Source organism: Xenopus tropicalis, chromosome 5 (assembly GCF_000004195.4).
Source record: "Xenopus tropicalis strain Nigerian chromosome 5, UCB_Xtro_10.0, whole genome shotgun sequence".
NCBI classification, from domain to species: domain Eukaryota; kingdom Metazoa; phylum Chordata; class Amphibia; order Anura; family Pipidae; genus Xenopus; species Xenopus tropicalis.
Genome location: NC_030681.2, coordinates 42,685,305 through 42,699,102, shown reverse-complemented (window position 1 = coordinate 42,699,102; position 13,798 = coordinate 42,685,305). Strand labels below are relative to the sequence as shown.

At 38.9% G+C, this 13,798-nt stretch overlaps 1 protein-coding gene across 8 annotated transcripts in view; it reads right to left on the bottom strand.

Moving 5' to 3' along the window:
* Positions 1-13,798, bottom strand: part of map4k3 (mitogen-activated protein kinase kinase kinase kinase 3) — a 136,164-nt gene that overhangs the window by 9,305 nt on the left and 113,061 nt on the right. For all 8 annotated transcript variants that reach the window (XM_012962784.3, XM_012962785.3, XM_031901554.1 and 5 more), the window contains 7 exons: positions 9,928-10,090; positions 9,095-9,219; positions 7,381-7,422; positions 3,366-3,450; positions 3,055-3,134; positions 2,206-2,266; positions 150-267 (listed from right to left, as the gene is read on the bottom strand). In XM_012962784.3, the coding sequence (XP_012818238.1) occupies positions 150-267; positions 2,206-2,266; positions 3,055-3,134; positions 3,366-3,450; positions 7,381-7,422; positions 9,095-9,219; positions 9,928-10,090 (674 nt within the window). The remainder of the gene's footprint in view (positions 1-149; positions 268-2,205; positions 2,267-3,054; positions 3,135-3,365; positions 3,451-7,380; positions 7,423-9,094; positions 9,220-9,927; positions 10,091-13,798) is intronic.

The window sequence follows — 13,798 nt, the reverse complement described above, 5'->3', positions numbered from 1 at the left end:
ATTCCACATACAGGGTTATGGGGGTTAACCTTTGGATAATCTAGTCCTGGCCTACACACTGGCCTGTATACATCAGATTAATGCAGGGATCCCTGAAAAAAGAAGACATACAGAAGCACTTCATACAGAGAGACCCATCATGCACCCACCTAGGCAGGATCCTGTCAGGAAGCTTATGTGCTGGGATCGAAACGGGGAGTTTCTGCATTTGTCTTGCATAATCAAAAATCCCAGGGAGGTTATGGGAATAGAGTTGAGATGCTTTACCTGTGGAATAGTAATTAAAAAAACAAACAAACAATATTCTGACATTAGTATGCACTGCATCAGCACGATAACCATATTGTTATACCATAGGCTGGTGCTTGATTAGTTATGCTACAGACAGCCATAAAATTTAAAAAGGGAGGAAGAAGATTGCTATTTTGCCAAGAATTGATTCAAGAATTAAATGTAGACAAATACTGGAAAGCCAGCATTGGCCAACCCCTGTAGAATCATATCACTCATTCTGTAGGCTATACTGGATTATTTAAACTTAATTCAATCTACTGTTCAGCTTGCAGAATTCCTACATGTGCTTATGGGAGCCATGATACTTCAGGACTGGCACTCTTGTTTAGCCACCCTAATGCTATAAGAACCGATTCTATCACTCGATTAGCAATAAACAGCTGCTGAGCAGTACCTACAAAAGTTCCCAAATACCCTGCTCAGTGTTTGGAAAAAGACTAGCTCCTTCCTCCCTGCTGTGGCCCTTTATCCAATGCTTTGTGGTTACACTGGTAAATGAAGACCTGCACTTGGATCTACTGCAGAATCTTTAAGGTAATTCGCATTAAAGGGATGGTATCAAGTCCAAAATGTAAATATAAGTCTAACACATTTCAGCTTAAAGGGTAGCTGTCACCAGAGGTATAGTATCATATAGGAACTATACTACAATCCATTTTGCTGCTTGCTCCTTCCTTGCATATGACCTGTGCTACAAAGGCAGGAGTAAGTGGCAGCCTGTCTGTTTGGTAAGTGGTGAAGCACAGTAGCAGTGCAACTTTGGTTGCAGGGGTGCAGGAATTAAGGTGGCCACACACATGGCGATTTTTGCACGAAGATTGTTCCCACCCTCCACAGACGTTCAGGGCTGAATCGTCAGATATGGAAGTAGAAACAATAGGATTTCTACCTCCTTCTGCCGATTCAGCCCTGAAGGTAGATTTTGCTCAGGCGCCTTCAATGGCACCAGATCAAAATCTTTTAACCCGCCGGATCGGCGAGTTGACCGATATCCACAGCCTTCTGCGATATTGGTCGCCTCACTGAGTCACCATATACGCACCGAATATAGTACGAAGGTGCGTGTATGGCCAGCTTTAGAGCATCACTGTGCATGAGCTGCTGGCAGCGGGGAATCATGGGCCTGTCAGTTGACTGCCATTTGCTTCCTTCCTTTTCAAGTAAACAATAATAATAGTTATTACTGTTTACTGTAGAAAGGAGTTGGGGAAATTTATAATTTGTAATGTAAGCCAAAAACTGATGCTTATAGTGCAGGACATTCAGTACAAGCACCCTAGGGATGTTTATTTAGAGGTCAGAGAGAGCTGGGCTGTGATCACAGACAGGGTGGGCTGAGAAAAGGAAAGTGTTATGGTGGCTTTGGATGTGAGCCTCACCTTGCCTTCACTGGACAGAAAATGCAAGCTTTGAAAACAATGGAAAAGGGCAAGAGAAGTGTGTTGTTTCATTTAAATTGGTTCCTTTTCAATAACCCACAATAAATGTAGTGGAAAATTTTGTGGTTGTGAAATGGTGACCAGTGATCCCAAAAATATAAAAGAGCTTCTTACACATATACTTTAATGTTTTATTCCCCAGCATCTGTAACGGAATTTAATCTCCTGTTAAATGCAAAACATGTGCCCCTGTAGCTATGCAAGCAGCCATGTGGCAACCTGGAGCCCTGTAATGCCTCCATTTGCAAAACTAATAATAAATAAGCTATTCAATATACAGTATTTTTTTTATTACTTAATTAGTGAAAAACAAGGTTTAAAGGTCAGTCATGAGTCTATACACACCAACAGGAATAAAACATTCCATGTACAAAAGAGTATGTTTAAGAGACAGATATGAACAATACAAACATTTTAGTTGGTAAAACTTGTACTTTTACATCAAAACAATGCAAGACAATACTTATCGTACCCGATATAGAGAGCAGGCAGTTATTCATAACATACAGCCAGGTACACCTCCTTGGAAAAAGCTAAAGAAATAAAAGCAGGACAGGTCATGAATATATTACACCAGGACCAATTTAAAACTGTACATTTGGTTTATGGGCACATTAATATATTACTTGACTCATCAAAAGGAGGAAGTGGTACAATGCACTAATCAAACATCAAAATAGTGCTTGCAAGGTGAAAAGCAAGGACCTTGGGAGTAATGCAGCTGAACAGCTTAAAGCCTGTGTTGCTGGCAGGAAACATTACATGCCAGATTCTATTTTGTGAAAAACCCCTATTGGGTCTGTGCAAAGAGCCAATGTGAGTAAATGTAGTTTTGTTCCAGAATCAAAGGTCAAGATTAAATGGAAAGACTTAAGGCTTATGACCACTGCGTGCCTAATGAAGGCTAATGTAAATCTCTAATAAGCATGCATCCAAAGTAAAGGAAGGCTTTGCTACTGCACAGCAGGGGTCCCCAACTCTTTTTACACGTGAGCCACATTCAGTCAGGAAGCAACACCAGCATTAAAAAAAAGTCCTGGGGGTGCCAAATAAGGGCTATAACTGGCTATTTAGTAACCTCTATATGAACTGGCAGCCTACAGGAGGCTCTGTTTGGCAGTACACATGGTTTTAATGCAACCAAAACTTGCCTCCAAACCTGAAATTTAAAAAAAAAAAAAAAAAAAAAAAAAAAAAAAGCACCCACTTTAAGTCCCCTGGGAGCAACATCCAAGGAGTTGGTGAGCAGCATGTTGCACTCAAGCCACTGGTTAAGGATTATTGCTGTACAGTCTGCATCATAAAAAAGCCATGTTTATACCTGTTCCATTGATGTTTCGTGCAGCTCGTTCAGATTCAAGGTGTAAATACCCTCCTCTGCGCCAAATATCAAGTATTGATCTGAGAGGAAAAAAAATATGATTATAAATATGCTATTCCCTCAATAGCAAAATACTACATTAAATGATATGTCTTGGGGAAATAGGATTAATTTTCTCTCTCCTCCAACAGCTCCATGGCTATTCTGGCATTGCCTAATCTTTGTTAAGGATACTGTGTATCCCAAATCACTAAGGTTCAATTTTATCTTAGAACATTTTCCCATAATTTCCCTTTACATAAAGAACTTACCCCTTGTCTCTGGATTTATCCACGAGGTTGCACAATGAATCTTCAAAGGACAGCCATTAAATACTTTTGAAAAGCAAGCACCCATCTGTAAAATAAAAATCATGCCACATGACAATGTATATTATTATATTAAATAACAACAATGCTTATGTTTAAAGAGTTCTGACTACCAATAACTTTAATAGTAAACTATAATATTCATTTTCCTCTAGGGGTGCTGTTGCTTTGAGGCAGATTTTTGATGTCTCAAAACTGATACAGGTACGGGACCTGTTATCCAAAATGCTTGGGACCTGGGGTTTTCTGGAAAAGGGATCCCTCCATACCTTGAATCTAGTAAAAAAATAATAATTTAAACATGAAATAAACCCAAAAGGATTGTTTTGTCTCAATAAAGATTAATTAAATATTAGGGACCAAGTACAGGGAACTGTTTTATTATTACAGAGACAAAGAAAATCATTTTTAAAAATAAGAATAATTTAATAAAATGGAGTCTATGGGAGTTGGCCTTCCTGTAATTTGGAGCTTTCTGGATAATGGATCCTATACCTGTACATAACTTGAGCTTATAGATATTTTCCGGATCACTCTTTAAATGGCAAAAACATTTCCCATAATTTCTAAAAAATCAGGGATTATAATTTAAACGTTTGACCTTATGAGCTGAGGTTCTGTTCATATCAGATGCCAATGTGTTGCTACTGTAATTAATGGCTCATTTATTCTTCTGCCTCATAGAAAGTGATACAGTTTATTTTTGGCATCTTCTTGCTTGGCTGGGAAATGCGCTTTGTCAAAACAGAGGCAAAGATGTTGTTTTGTGTGAAACATTCTCACCATTGTATTACACTGTCATGAGACTTACTCTGAATGCGTTAAAGCCTCAGACACATTTAATTCAGGATTCTTCCTGTTTTACATTTTATCTGACTGAGCACTGGCTGCCATGATTTCTTCCACACATCTATTTTCAGCCGTTGTGCAATAAACATAGAGAACAGACTGTGAAGGAGAGGTGGCACAGAGTATAAGAAAGGTGCCATGTTGCAGAATACAAACACCCTGACATGGAAGGTTTGTTTCAGTTCACATAAAGGAGGCTGCTGCTCTTGCTTGCAGAAGCACTACCACACAGGCAGGACTGGGTTTCAAAATAGGCCCTTGCATTATAGAAAAAAAAGAGGCCCAAACAGCCCACTAAATAGCAGCTAAACAGCAGCTCCTCTGGCATTTGCCAGAAGCCACAGAGTGCTAGTCTGGGCCTGCACAGAGGTATGAAAAGGAGATTATGCAACAAACCCCTAATGTCAGTGCAACAAACCCCTAATGTAAGTGCAACAAACCCCTAATGTTTAGCTCCGGAATAGTTAAACAGGAGCCACTTTCACATCACAGAAAGAGTAAGATCTTTGAATAATGGCACCACTCCCATCAGCGGTATCATGCCATGCTAAACACAGATTGGCCTCACCCCCTTCCTCTTTCCTGCAAGCCATGATTTTTTTTTTTTTAAATCTTATCTGGTTTAGGATTTTTTTTACCCAGACCTACCTGCCCAACTGATATCTGATTCATTGTTTTCAAAAAGGGGATCTACCATCTTCATACTCCATAAAATGTGTGATTAGTCAAAGGCTGAATTCTGCAGCTTTATTGGCTGGCAAGTGTTTATACATGGTGCTTGAACCACCGCATTGAAGGGTTAAATGCTCTATTGTACAGGGAGACTGGCACCACTGCAAAACTACTTTATTAGGGCGCACAGACTTTACTGATCTGTTAGGAAGCCACTAAGCCACAACTTCTATAAAATTACTTCCATCGTACTATTGAATACATTGCTACACAGTAGATAATGGGTGCTTCTTTGTTGCAGGTTGATATACAGAATATAGTGTGCTGTGCCAGACATGTATGAATAAAACTATTAGTGTGAGTGCAGAGATATTTATTTTGTTGAGCTACATGTACTTATTTCTTGATCCTGTGATGGAGTGCATTAAAAATAACCCGCTGTCAATCTCTGCTAGAGGGGCGCTGGCAGCCTGCCAGAGAGATATGCCTACTCCTTCTATGCTAGTGATAAGGTGGTGGGGCTCCTCTATTTCCCAAGCTAATGCAAAGGGCAGAGATGCCCTATTCATTTAATGCAGTTTTAGTTTGTACAGGGAGGAGATGCAATTTGGAAATGGCAAGTTAGAATTTATAGGGAACTCCAGAAACAGGTTGTGAATGCATGTAGGAGTGGAATACAGTTGTCAGCCCAATGACTATCATTTAAAATAATCGTAATAAGAGGGTAAAATGGCAAGGCCTTCTCACATGGCAACAATGCTAGCTAAAAAATAAAAAGGTATTAAAAAAAAAAAAAAAAAGTGTAACACAAAGTAGTAAATAATGCCACCAGTGGGTGGCAGCAGAGCAACATTATGGATGGATGTAATTTAAAGTATTTTTATTTGTCCCATATTTGTAGAAATTTATACCAATAAGCATGTGCAAAATCTGTACACAAAGAAAAATATAAATTCTCACTCTGTACACTAAATACAATCAAATATTCACAGATTTCCTGACAACAGTAATTGCATATGTTTAATTACAACAAACAAAAAATCAAAATGCTTACTCGGCTCTACTTAAAGAAGAACTATACCCCCAGGCGCTAAAAGCCCATTTAACTATCATTGCCTTGACTCCCCTCACCTCTCCCTTATTGCATAGTTTTTAAGTTTAAACGTTGTCCCTATCGCTAACTGCTTGCAAAAAATGCAGAGTGGCGCAGCCGTGTACCTGAGCAACATCTTCTTACTGACTGAAATCTCTTCAGGTCTCTCCGCCTGCTTGCGCATGTACACAACTGCACATGCACAAGGGTCCGTGTCGGCGGTGAGACCAGAAGAGACTTCAGTCGGTAAGAAGATGTCGGCCAGGTAAGCGGCTGCGCCATTCTGCATTTTAGCTTGGGGTTAGCGATAGGGACAGCGTTTAAACTTAAAAACTATGCGATAAGAGAGAGGTGAGGGGGGTCAAGGCAATGATAGTTAAAGGGGCTTTTAGCGCCTGGGCGTATAGGTCTCCTTTAATTTTAAAAACTGTCAGCATTTTTCTCCTCCCACCTGTTGCTTCTAGGGCACCAGGGTTAATTTATAAACAATGGCAAAATCTGCACATAGCGGTAATACACAGTGACCAATCAATGATTAGCATTTTTCAGCCAGCTGCAGGCAGAACAATTAAAGCAAACATTTGACTGGCTGTGATAGGTTACTATCCAGGTGCAATTTTGCCCAGTGTTGTTAAATGAGCCCCACAGTCTCTGGTGCAGTAACTTATGGACACAAGTGCCATGTAGCTATGATATGGCCAGCAGCATTTTCAACAGAGCTGTATTACATGAGGTTTTGCAGAAATAAATAAAGGTTCTACATTTTTCTGTCTTTCTAAAAATGTGTCTAATTAAATAAAATGTCATTCTAAAAACTTTTCAATATACTGCAATGGCAACTGAAAGCAGTATCTGTCTGTCCCTTTTTGTACTACTGGTTCCTACTCCTGACACAAAGTAGCAGACGTCAGCACTCCTCCAGCCAAGGCTTTTTTTCCCACAATGCCTTGCAAGCTCCTTCACAGGCCCTGGCCTCTGCTACATTGTTTGAATAGTCAGAACCAACACCAACCCTGCAAAGAACAGTAAGGGACAGACAAACTGCTGTCAGTAGCAGTTACATTTACACATAATTTTAAAACAAGTTTTATGGAATATAGGAATGTGTCACAAAATCAATTTTTCTTTCATTAGGAAAAACTATATATTTTAGACTTATATCCCCTTTAAGAATTACAAGGCTGCTACCCCAATGGCATCTTCACTTCAGGATTTACTGGCCCTTTAACTGTCATTTCAGAAAAAGAAAATGGCCAAATTCCTTTAACAGGTTTTATTACATAAACAGAAAAAGCCTGAAATTTAATTAACAGTTTGTTAACACATCCTGAAGTGCTTACTTACATGTACTTTAGGCGTGGGTGGAAGTCCATTACTAATTGGCTTCTAAGAAAAGAAAACATGGTTAATATTAAAGCAGTAAGCACTATAAATGTACAGCTTCCCACACAATAGCTTGGAACATGCTCTTCCAACAGCAGACACAATGGCTCACTCTCTGTTGTTTGTAAAGGTTACTGTCTGTTGCCCCCACTGTATGCCATAGGCACAACCTTTCCCATTCTTTTCTATTTGTAGCCATGGCAGGGAATAAAATGTCTGAAAGTGACATGTCTGCCTGGGAGGCACCTACATAGATACATAGTAAGTAAGGCTGAAAAAAAAGACATGTCTATCAGGTTCAACCTTAATGCCTATATACAACCTTTCCTAACTGCTAGTTGATCCAGAGGAAGGCAAATATCCCAAGCTACCTTTCATAACTCTATGCTTGCTAAAAAGCCATCCAACCACTTCTTGAAGCTATCTAATGTATCAGCCAGTAAAACTGATGGTCAAAAGTCTATATGGGGCATATATAGCATAGGGTGAAGTTACATTCATCTGTATCCAAGGCGCCAATATACAAGTGAGGAGGGCTGTTGGGTATTCTGAATTAAATATCTTTGTTGCCCTAAACCATTTCATGCCCCTTTTTAATTGAAATATTACCGTAATCCAAATATTTTTGTTTATGGTATATGAAACATTTAATGCTTTGTAACTATTCCATTACCATAAGGGCTTCTAACTCTTTTGCATTTCAGTTGCCCCCTCCTTTTATGTGCTAGTTCATTATTCTTCTGAGGTTACAATAATGAATGTTATCACAAAAATGAACGTTATCCTTCAGCCTTATGCCTGCCACTGATGGGTACTGTAGCCTACACCAGAACTCTACATCAGTTCCCTTAGTAATGCCACAACATAGCACCCAAGTGATGCACAGTCTTTCTATTACATTCACTACAGCCTGTGGAAAGCTTTCTCTAGTTGCCAGGTTCCCTTTTCCTTAACTAAACATGGATATATTAGGACTGGGTTATTATACATTATTTATTATAAGTTTATAATACATCTATGTCTTTTTATACAGACTGCATAAAATGAGTTTAATGATTCTCTGCTTGTCTACAATTATACATACTGGTGGGGGTTAACCTATTTCTTACCCCTGTTTCCATCTATATAGGTATGAATAGGTGTGTATGGAGAATGGAGTAGCAGCAAATAGCAGTTTGCACTTTTATCCATAAATGTAAACATGCAGAGAAGTGAGGCTATGTGCACTCAATGGAAGTATAACCACAGACTTAATAGTATTGTAATAAATTAAAGGTAATGCTAGCAGGAAAGAGAAACAAATAAAATGAAAGGATATCAACCGTTATTTTTAAAAGATTCTTTAAAAATATACTGTTGTTCAACATTACACACAAAAAATAGGACTCAGGTACTCTGCTTTTTTTTAATAAGAAAATAATTATACCTTAAATATAACTTGCACAACTACAACAAAAGGCAGATATATGTTTAGCATAAGTCTATTCACTGAACTTGTGTCGAACAAGAGGGTATTCTAACCCTTTAAGCAATGAGGCAGAATTCAGCCTCTTTCTCTCTTTCCGAAACACCCGGTTTTCATAACCACAAATCTGCTACCAGTTAGAAGCAAATATTGATTTCCAACAGTAAGTGGCTCAAGTGCACTTCCGGACTGAACAGAGAGTACACCCACCGGCACATCTTTCTTATCTTTTCGTGTAGGCAAATTCAGTGACTTGGAATTCTGATTTTCACTCTGCTGTGAAAGTGAAGACATTTCCTTGTCTCCATTCAGGTGGAAGGAACCCACACCGTTGCCTGGAGAAAAAAATGGGTAAGAAATGTTTTTTATTATTACTGCTTTTTTTGTAACAGATGTGTATCTTTATTCTAATTATAACAATAAAGTGCATTGCAAAGCGACACCTCCGCTGTATGCAAAAGCTATGGAACTCTGGGAAATAAGTCACATAGTGATAACAATTTTACATTATTCTCGAATACTGGTTTTAGTGGAATCTCATAACCCAGGCAGGAGCTGAGGTGCTAATCATATCACGGCTACAGACCAGTGTTCCACAGAGTTTCTAATCAGCATATGGAAAGCTAAGAAGTGGTTTCACATAATAAAACATTTATAATTAGGAAAAACCAAACCCTTGGCTTCACGTATGCTTTTCAAAAACTCTGGGCTATACCAATAAGCTCTACTAAAAGTGAATTTAGCCTGAACCTGGCATCTGCCCTAAAAGATACCCTATTTGTAATTCTGCAATTCTGGAAAAGAATTGTAAGCGATACATATTCTGTCTATGAAGATTTTCATTCATCCAGGTCATGGTATATCTAGTATAAATAAATTTAAAGCAACTGGACTTGTTTGGTCCAACGTCTTCAATGATTACCAAACAAGTCCAGTTGCTTTAAATTTATTTATACTAGAGATACATATTCTCTTTTTCAGACAGACCATTGAATACTGTTATATATAGAATAAGCCTTTTAAAGGTATATATTGGCATTTACCTAAAGCATTGGGCTTGTGGGGAGGTAACCGTGGAGGAGGAGGCCTTGGGGGTACATAAGATGCAGGTCGTGCTAGGCTCTCTGACACTGGACATCGCTTTATGGTTCCTTGGTTGTCATCCTCAGAAGCATTGCTTTCTTGTGGGATGTATATAGATTTAGGCTGCAGGTAGACAAAATAAATAACTGTAATTGATTAGCTTGTAAATCTAGGCTATAAACAGAAACCAAATAAAATTTTATATGCAACATAGACTCCTTACTTTCTTTCTGCTTCCACATGGGCAGGCCTATCATTGCGCTAACAATATTCACTAAATATGGTAGCTGCTTATGTTGGATAGGAACAGAGGAAGCAGAGGATTACTACACAGGGAACCTATATGGAATAGACTAAAACAAGTGAATGTCAGGGCTGTCCATTTATTTACTCTATGGCTATGACTGCATACAAAAAAAAATAGTATTACAGGGGAAGATTTTTGGTGTTGATGTAATCTATTTGAATCTTACTTAGTGATGCAGTTAACTCACCCAGAAATAAAACAGTAGTGTGGAAACTACTGACTGCTTCCAAAAATAGCGCTACAGGAATGGGATCTATTAACTGGAAACCATTTATCCAGAAAGCTCTAAATTATAGGAAGGCCATCTCCCATAGACTCATTTTAATTAAATAATACAATTTTTAATAATTATTTCCCTTTTCTCTGTAACAGTAAACAGTACCTTGTACTTAAGCCCAACTAAACTACAGTGGTGTGAAAAACTATTTGCCCCCTTCCTGATTTCTTTTGCATGTTTGTCACACAAAATGTTTCTGATCATCAAACACATTTAACTATTAGTCAAAGATAACACAAGTAAACACAAAATGCAGTTTTTAAATGAGTGTTTTTATTATTTAGGGAGAAAAAAAATCCAAATCTACATGGCCCTGTGTGAAAAAGTAATTGCCCCCTGAACCTAATAACTGGTTGGGCCACCCTTAGCAGCAATAACTGCAATCAAGCGTTTGCGATAACTTGCAACAAGTCTTTTACAGCGCTCTGGAGGAATTTTGCCCCACTCATCTTTGCAGAATTGTTGTAATTCAGCTTTATTTGAGGGTTTTCTAGCATGAACCGTCTTTTTAAGGTCATGCCACAACATCTCAATAGGATTCAGGTCAGGACTTTGACTAGGCCACTCCAAAGTCTTCATTTTGTTTTTCTTCAGCCATTCAGAGGTGGATTTGCTGGTGTGTTTTGGGTCATTGTCCTGCTGCAGCACCCAAGATCGCTTCAGCTTGAGTTGACGAACAGATGGCCGGACATTCTCCTTCAGGATTTTTTGGTAAACCGTAGAATTCATGGTTCCATCTATCACAGCAAGCCTTCCAGGTCCTGAAGCAGCAAAACAACCCCAGACCATCACACTACCACCACCATATTTTACTGTTGGTATGATGTTCTTTTTCTGAAATGCTGTGTTACTTTTACGCCAGATGTAACGGGACACCCACCTTCCAAAAAGTTCAACTTTTGTCTCGTCGGTCCACAAGGTATTTTCCCAAAAGTCTTGGCAATCATTGAGATGTTTTTTAGCAAAATTGAGATGAGCCATAATGTTCTTTTTGCTTAAAAGTGGTTTGCGCCTTGGAAATCTGCCATGCAGGCCGTTTTTGCCCAGTCTCTTTCTTATGGTGGAGTCGTGAACACTGACCTTAATTGAGGCAAGTGAGGCCTGCAGTTCTTTAGATGTTGTCCTGGGGTCTTTTGTGGCCTCTCGGATGAGTTGTCTCTGCGCTCTTGGGGTAATTTTGGTCGGCCGGCCACTCCTGGGAAGGTTCACCACTGTTCCATGTTTTTGCCATTTGTGGATAATGGCTCTCACTGTGGTTCGCTGGAGTCCCAAAGCTTTAGAAATGGCTTTATAACCTTTACCAGACTGATAGATCTCAATTACTTTTGTTCTCATTTGTTCCTCAATTTCTTTGGATCTTGGCATGATGTCTAGCTTTTGAGGTGCTTTTGGTCTACTTCTCTGTGTCAGGTAGCTCCTATTTAAGTGATTTCTTGATTGAAACAGGTGTGGCAGTAATCAGGCCTGGGGGTGACTACAGAAATTGAACTCCGATGTGATAAACCACAGTTAAGTTATTTTTTAACAAGGGGGGCAATCACTTTTTCACACAGGGCCATGTAGATTTGGAGTTTTTTTTCTCCCTTAATAACGTAAACCTTCATTTAAAAACTGCATTTTGTGTTCAATTATGTTATCTTTGACTAATAGTTAACGGTTTTTGATGAGCAGAAACATTTTGTGTGACAAACATGCAAAAGAATAAGAAATCAGGAAGGGGGCAAATAGTTTTTCACACCACTGTATAATTAATCCTTATTGGAGGCAAAACAATTATATTGGGTTTATTTAACGTTTAAATGATTCTTTAGTAGGCTTAAGGCAGTGATTCCTAACCAGTGGCTCGTGAGCAACATGCTGCTTACCAACCCTTTGGATGTTGCTACCAGTGGTCCTAAAAGAGGTGCTTGTTTTTGAATTCTGGGCTTGGTGTCAAGTTTTGGTTGCATAAAAACCAGGTGTAGAGCCTTCTATAAGCTGCCAGTCGACACAAGGGCTACCAAATAGCCAATCACAGCCCTTTTTTGGCACCCAGGAACTTTTTAAATGCTTGTGTTGCTCCCCAACTCTTTTTACATTTAAATGTGTCTCACGGGCCAAAAAGGTTGGGGATCCCTGGCTTACAGTATGAAGATCCAAATTATTGAAAGGCCCCTTATCCAAAAAAAAAAACCCAGGTTCTGAGAACTCTTGATAACAGGTCCCATATCTGTATTTCCCTGATCATAATTACGGTACATGCTAGGTAAGAAATCACAACCAGTCAACTTTTCTAGGCTGGTAGCCAACATATACCTATGGTCTGTTTTACATTTTGACAAATTTAATGGCACAATTATATTCCTGGAAAATATAGATGTGTAGGAATAAAATAATGAGGGTAGCCTAGAATAGCAGAATGCAGAGAAAGGTAAGAGGATGTTTGCACAACTGAATGAATATATAGACAGCAGTGTCATTTATTCAGTTTATAACTAGATATTGCATTGAATTAGCATGAAACAGTCAGAATAATAAAGATGGAAATTGCAGGGAAACCCACTCTGCTCTGCTCCCCAGTTGCCAGTAAAATCACAGAACTATTGTGGCTGATATATATAAGAACAGTTAGCAACTTCCCTGGTCAGTTTAGTATAAATGAGTCAGTTGATTGGTAAAAGGAGGAAAAACACAGAGCAGTTCATCTTTGTCAGAAAAGGTCTCATCATGTTGTGCAGAGCCATGAGACATCTGCTCGGATCTGGTCACAGCAGTAATGTGAAATAGCTAATATTTATCATTGCCTAGCATGAGGCAATAGCAGCCACTGTTGATGTAACAGCGCACCACATGCTTGCCTATTTCCCTTGCATACAGGTATGCCTCACACCTTTTGGTCTCCATTACTACAAATGTGCTTATGTGAATGACCTTATTTAATCCATAGTGGGGGGAACAGATGTATACAATCTATCTTACTTTAATATTCCCACCCCAATAAAATGTGACACGCATGCTTTTTAATTTAGCAAGAGAAAGCCATGGCACACAATAGTAATCTTACAAAGCCATAAGCTTACAAACGTAAGCAATAACAAAGCACTAATATTACATGAGAATCATTTGTAAACACTGCTAGTGGTGTCTGTGGCTTGTGGTTGATGTGTTAGCTAGTAGTAGTCCTTCTGTTATGAAAGGCGTATTGCTATTTCCTTAATGAGGGAAGCTTTAGCAGTTCTACCACTGTGAGAAGCTTATGGTAGTGTAG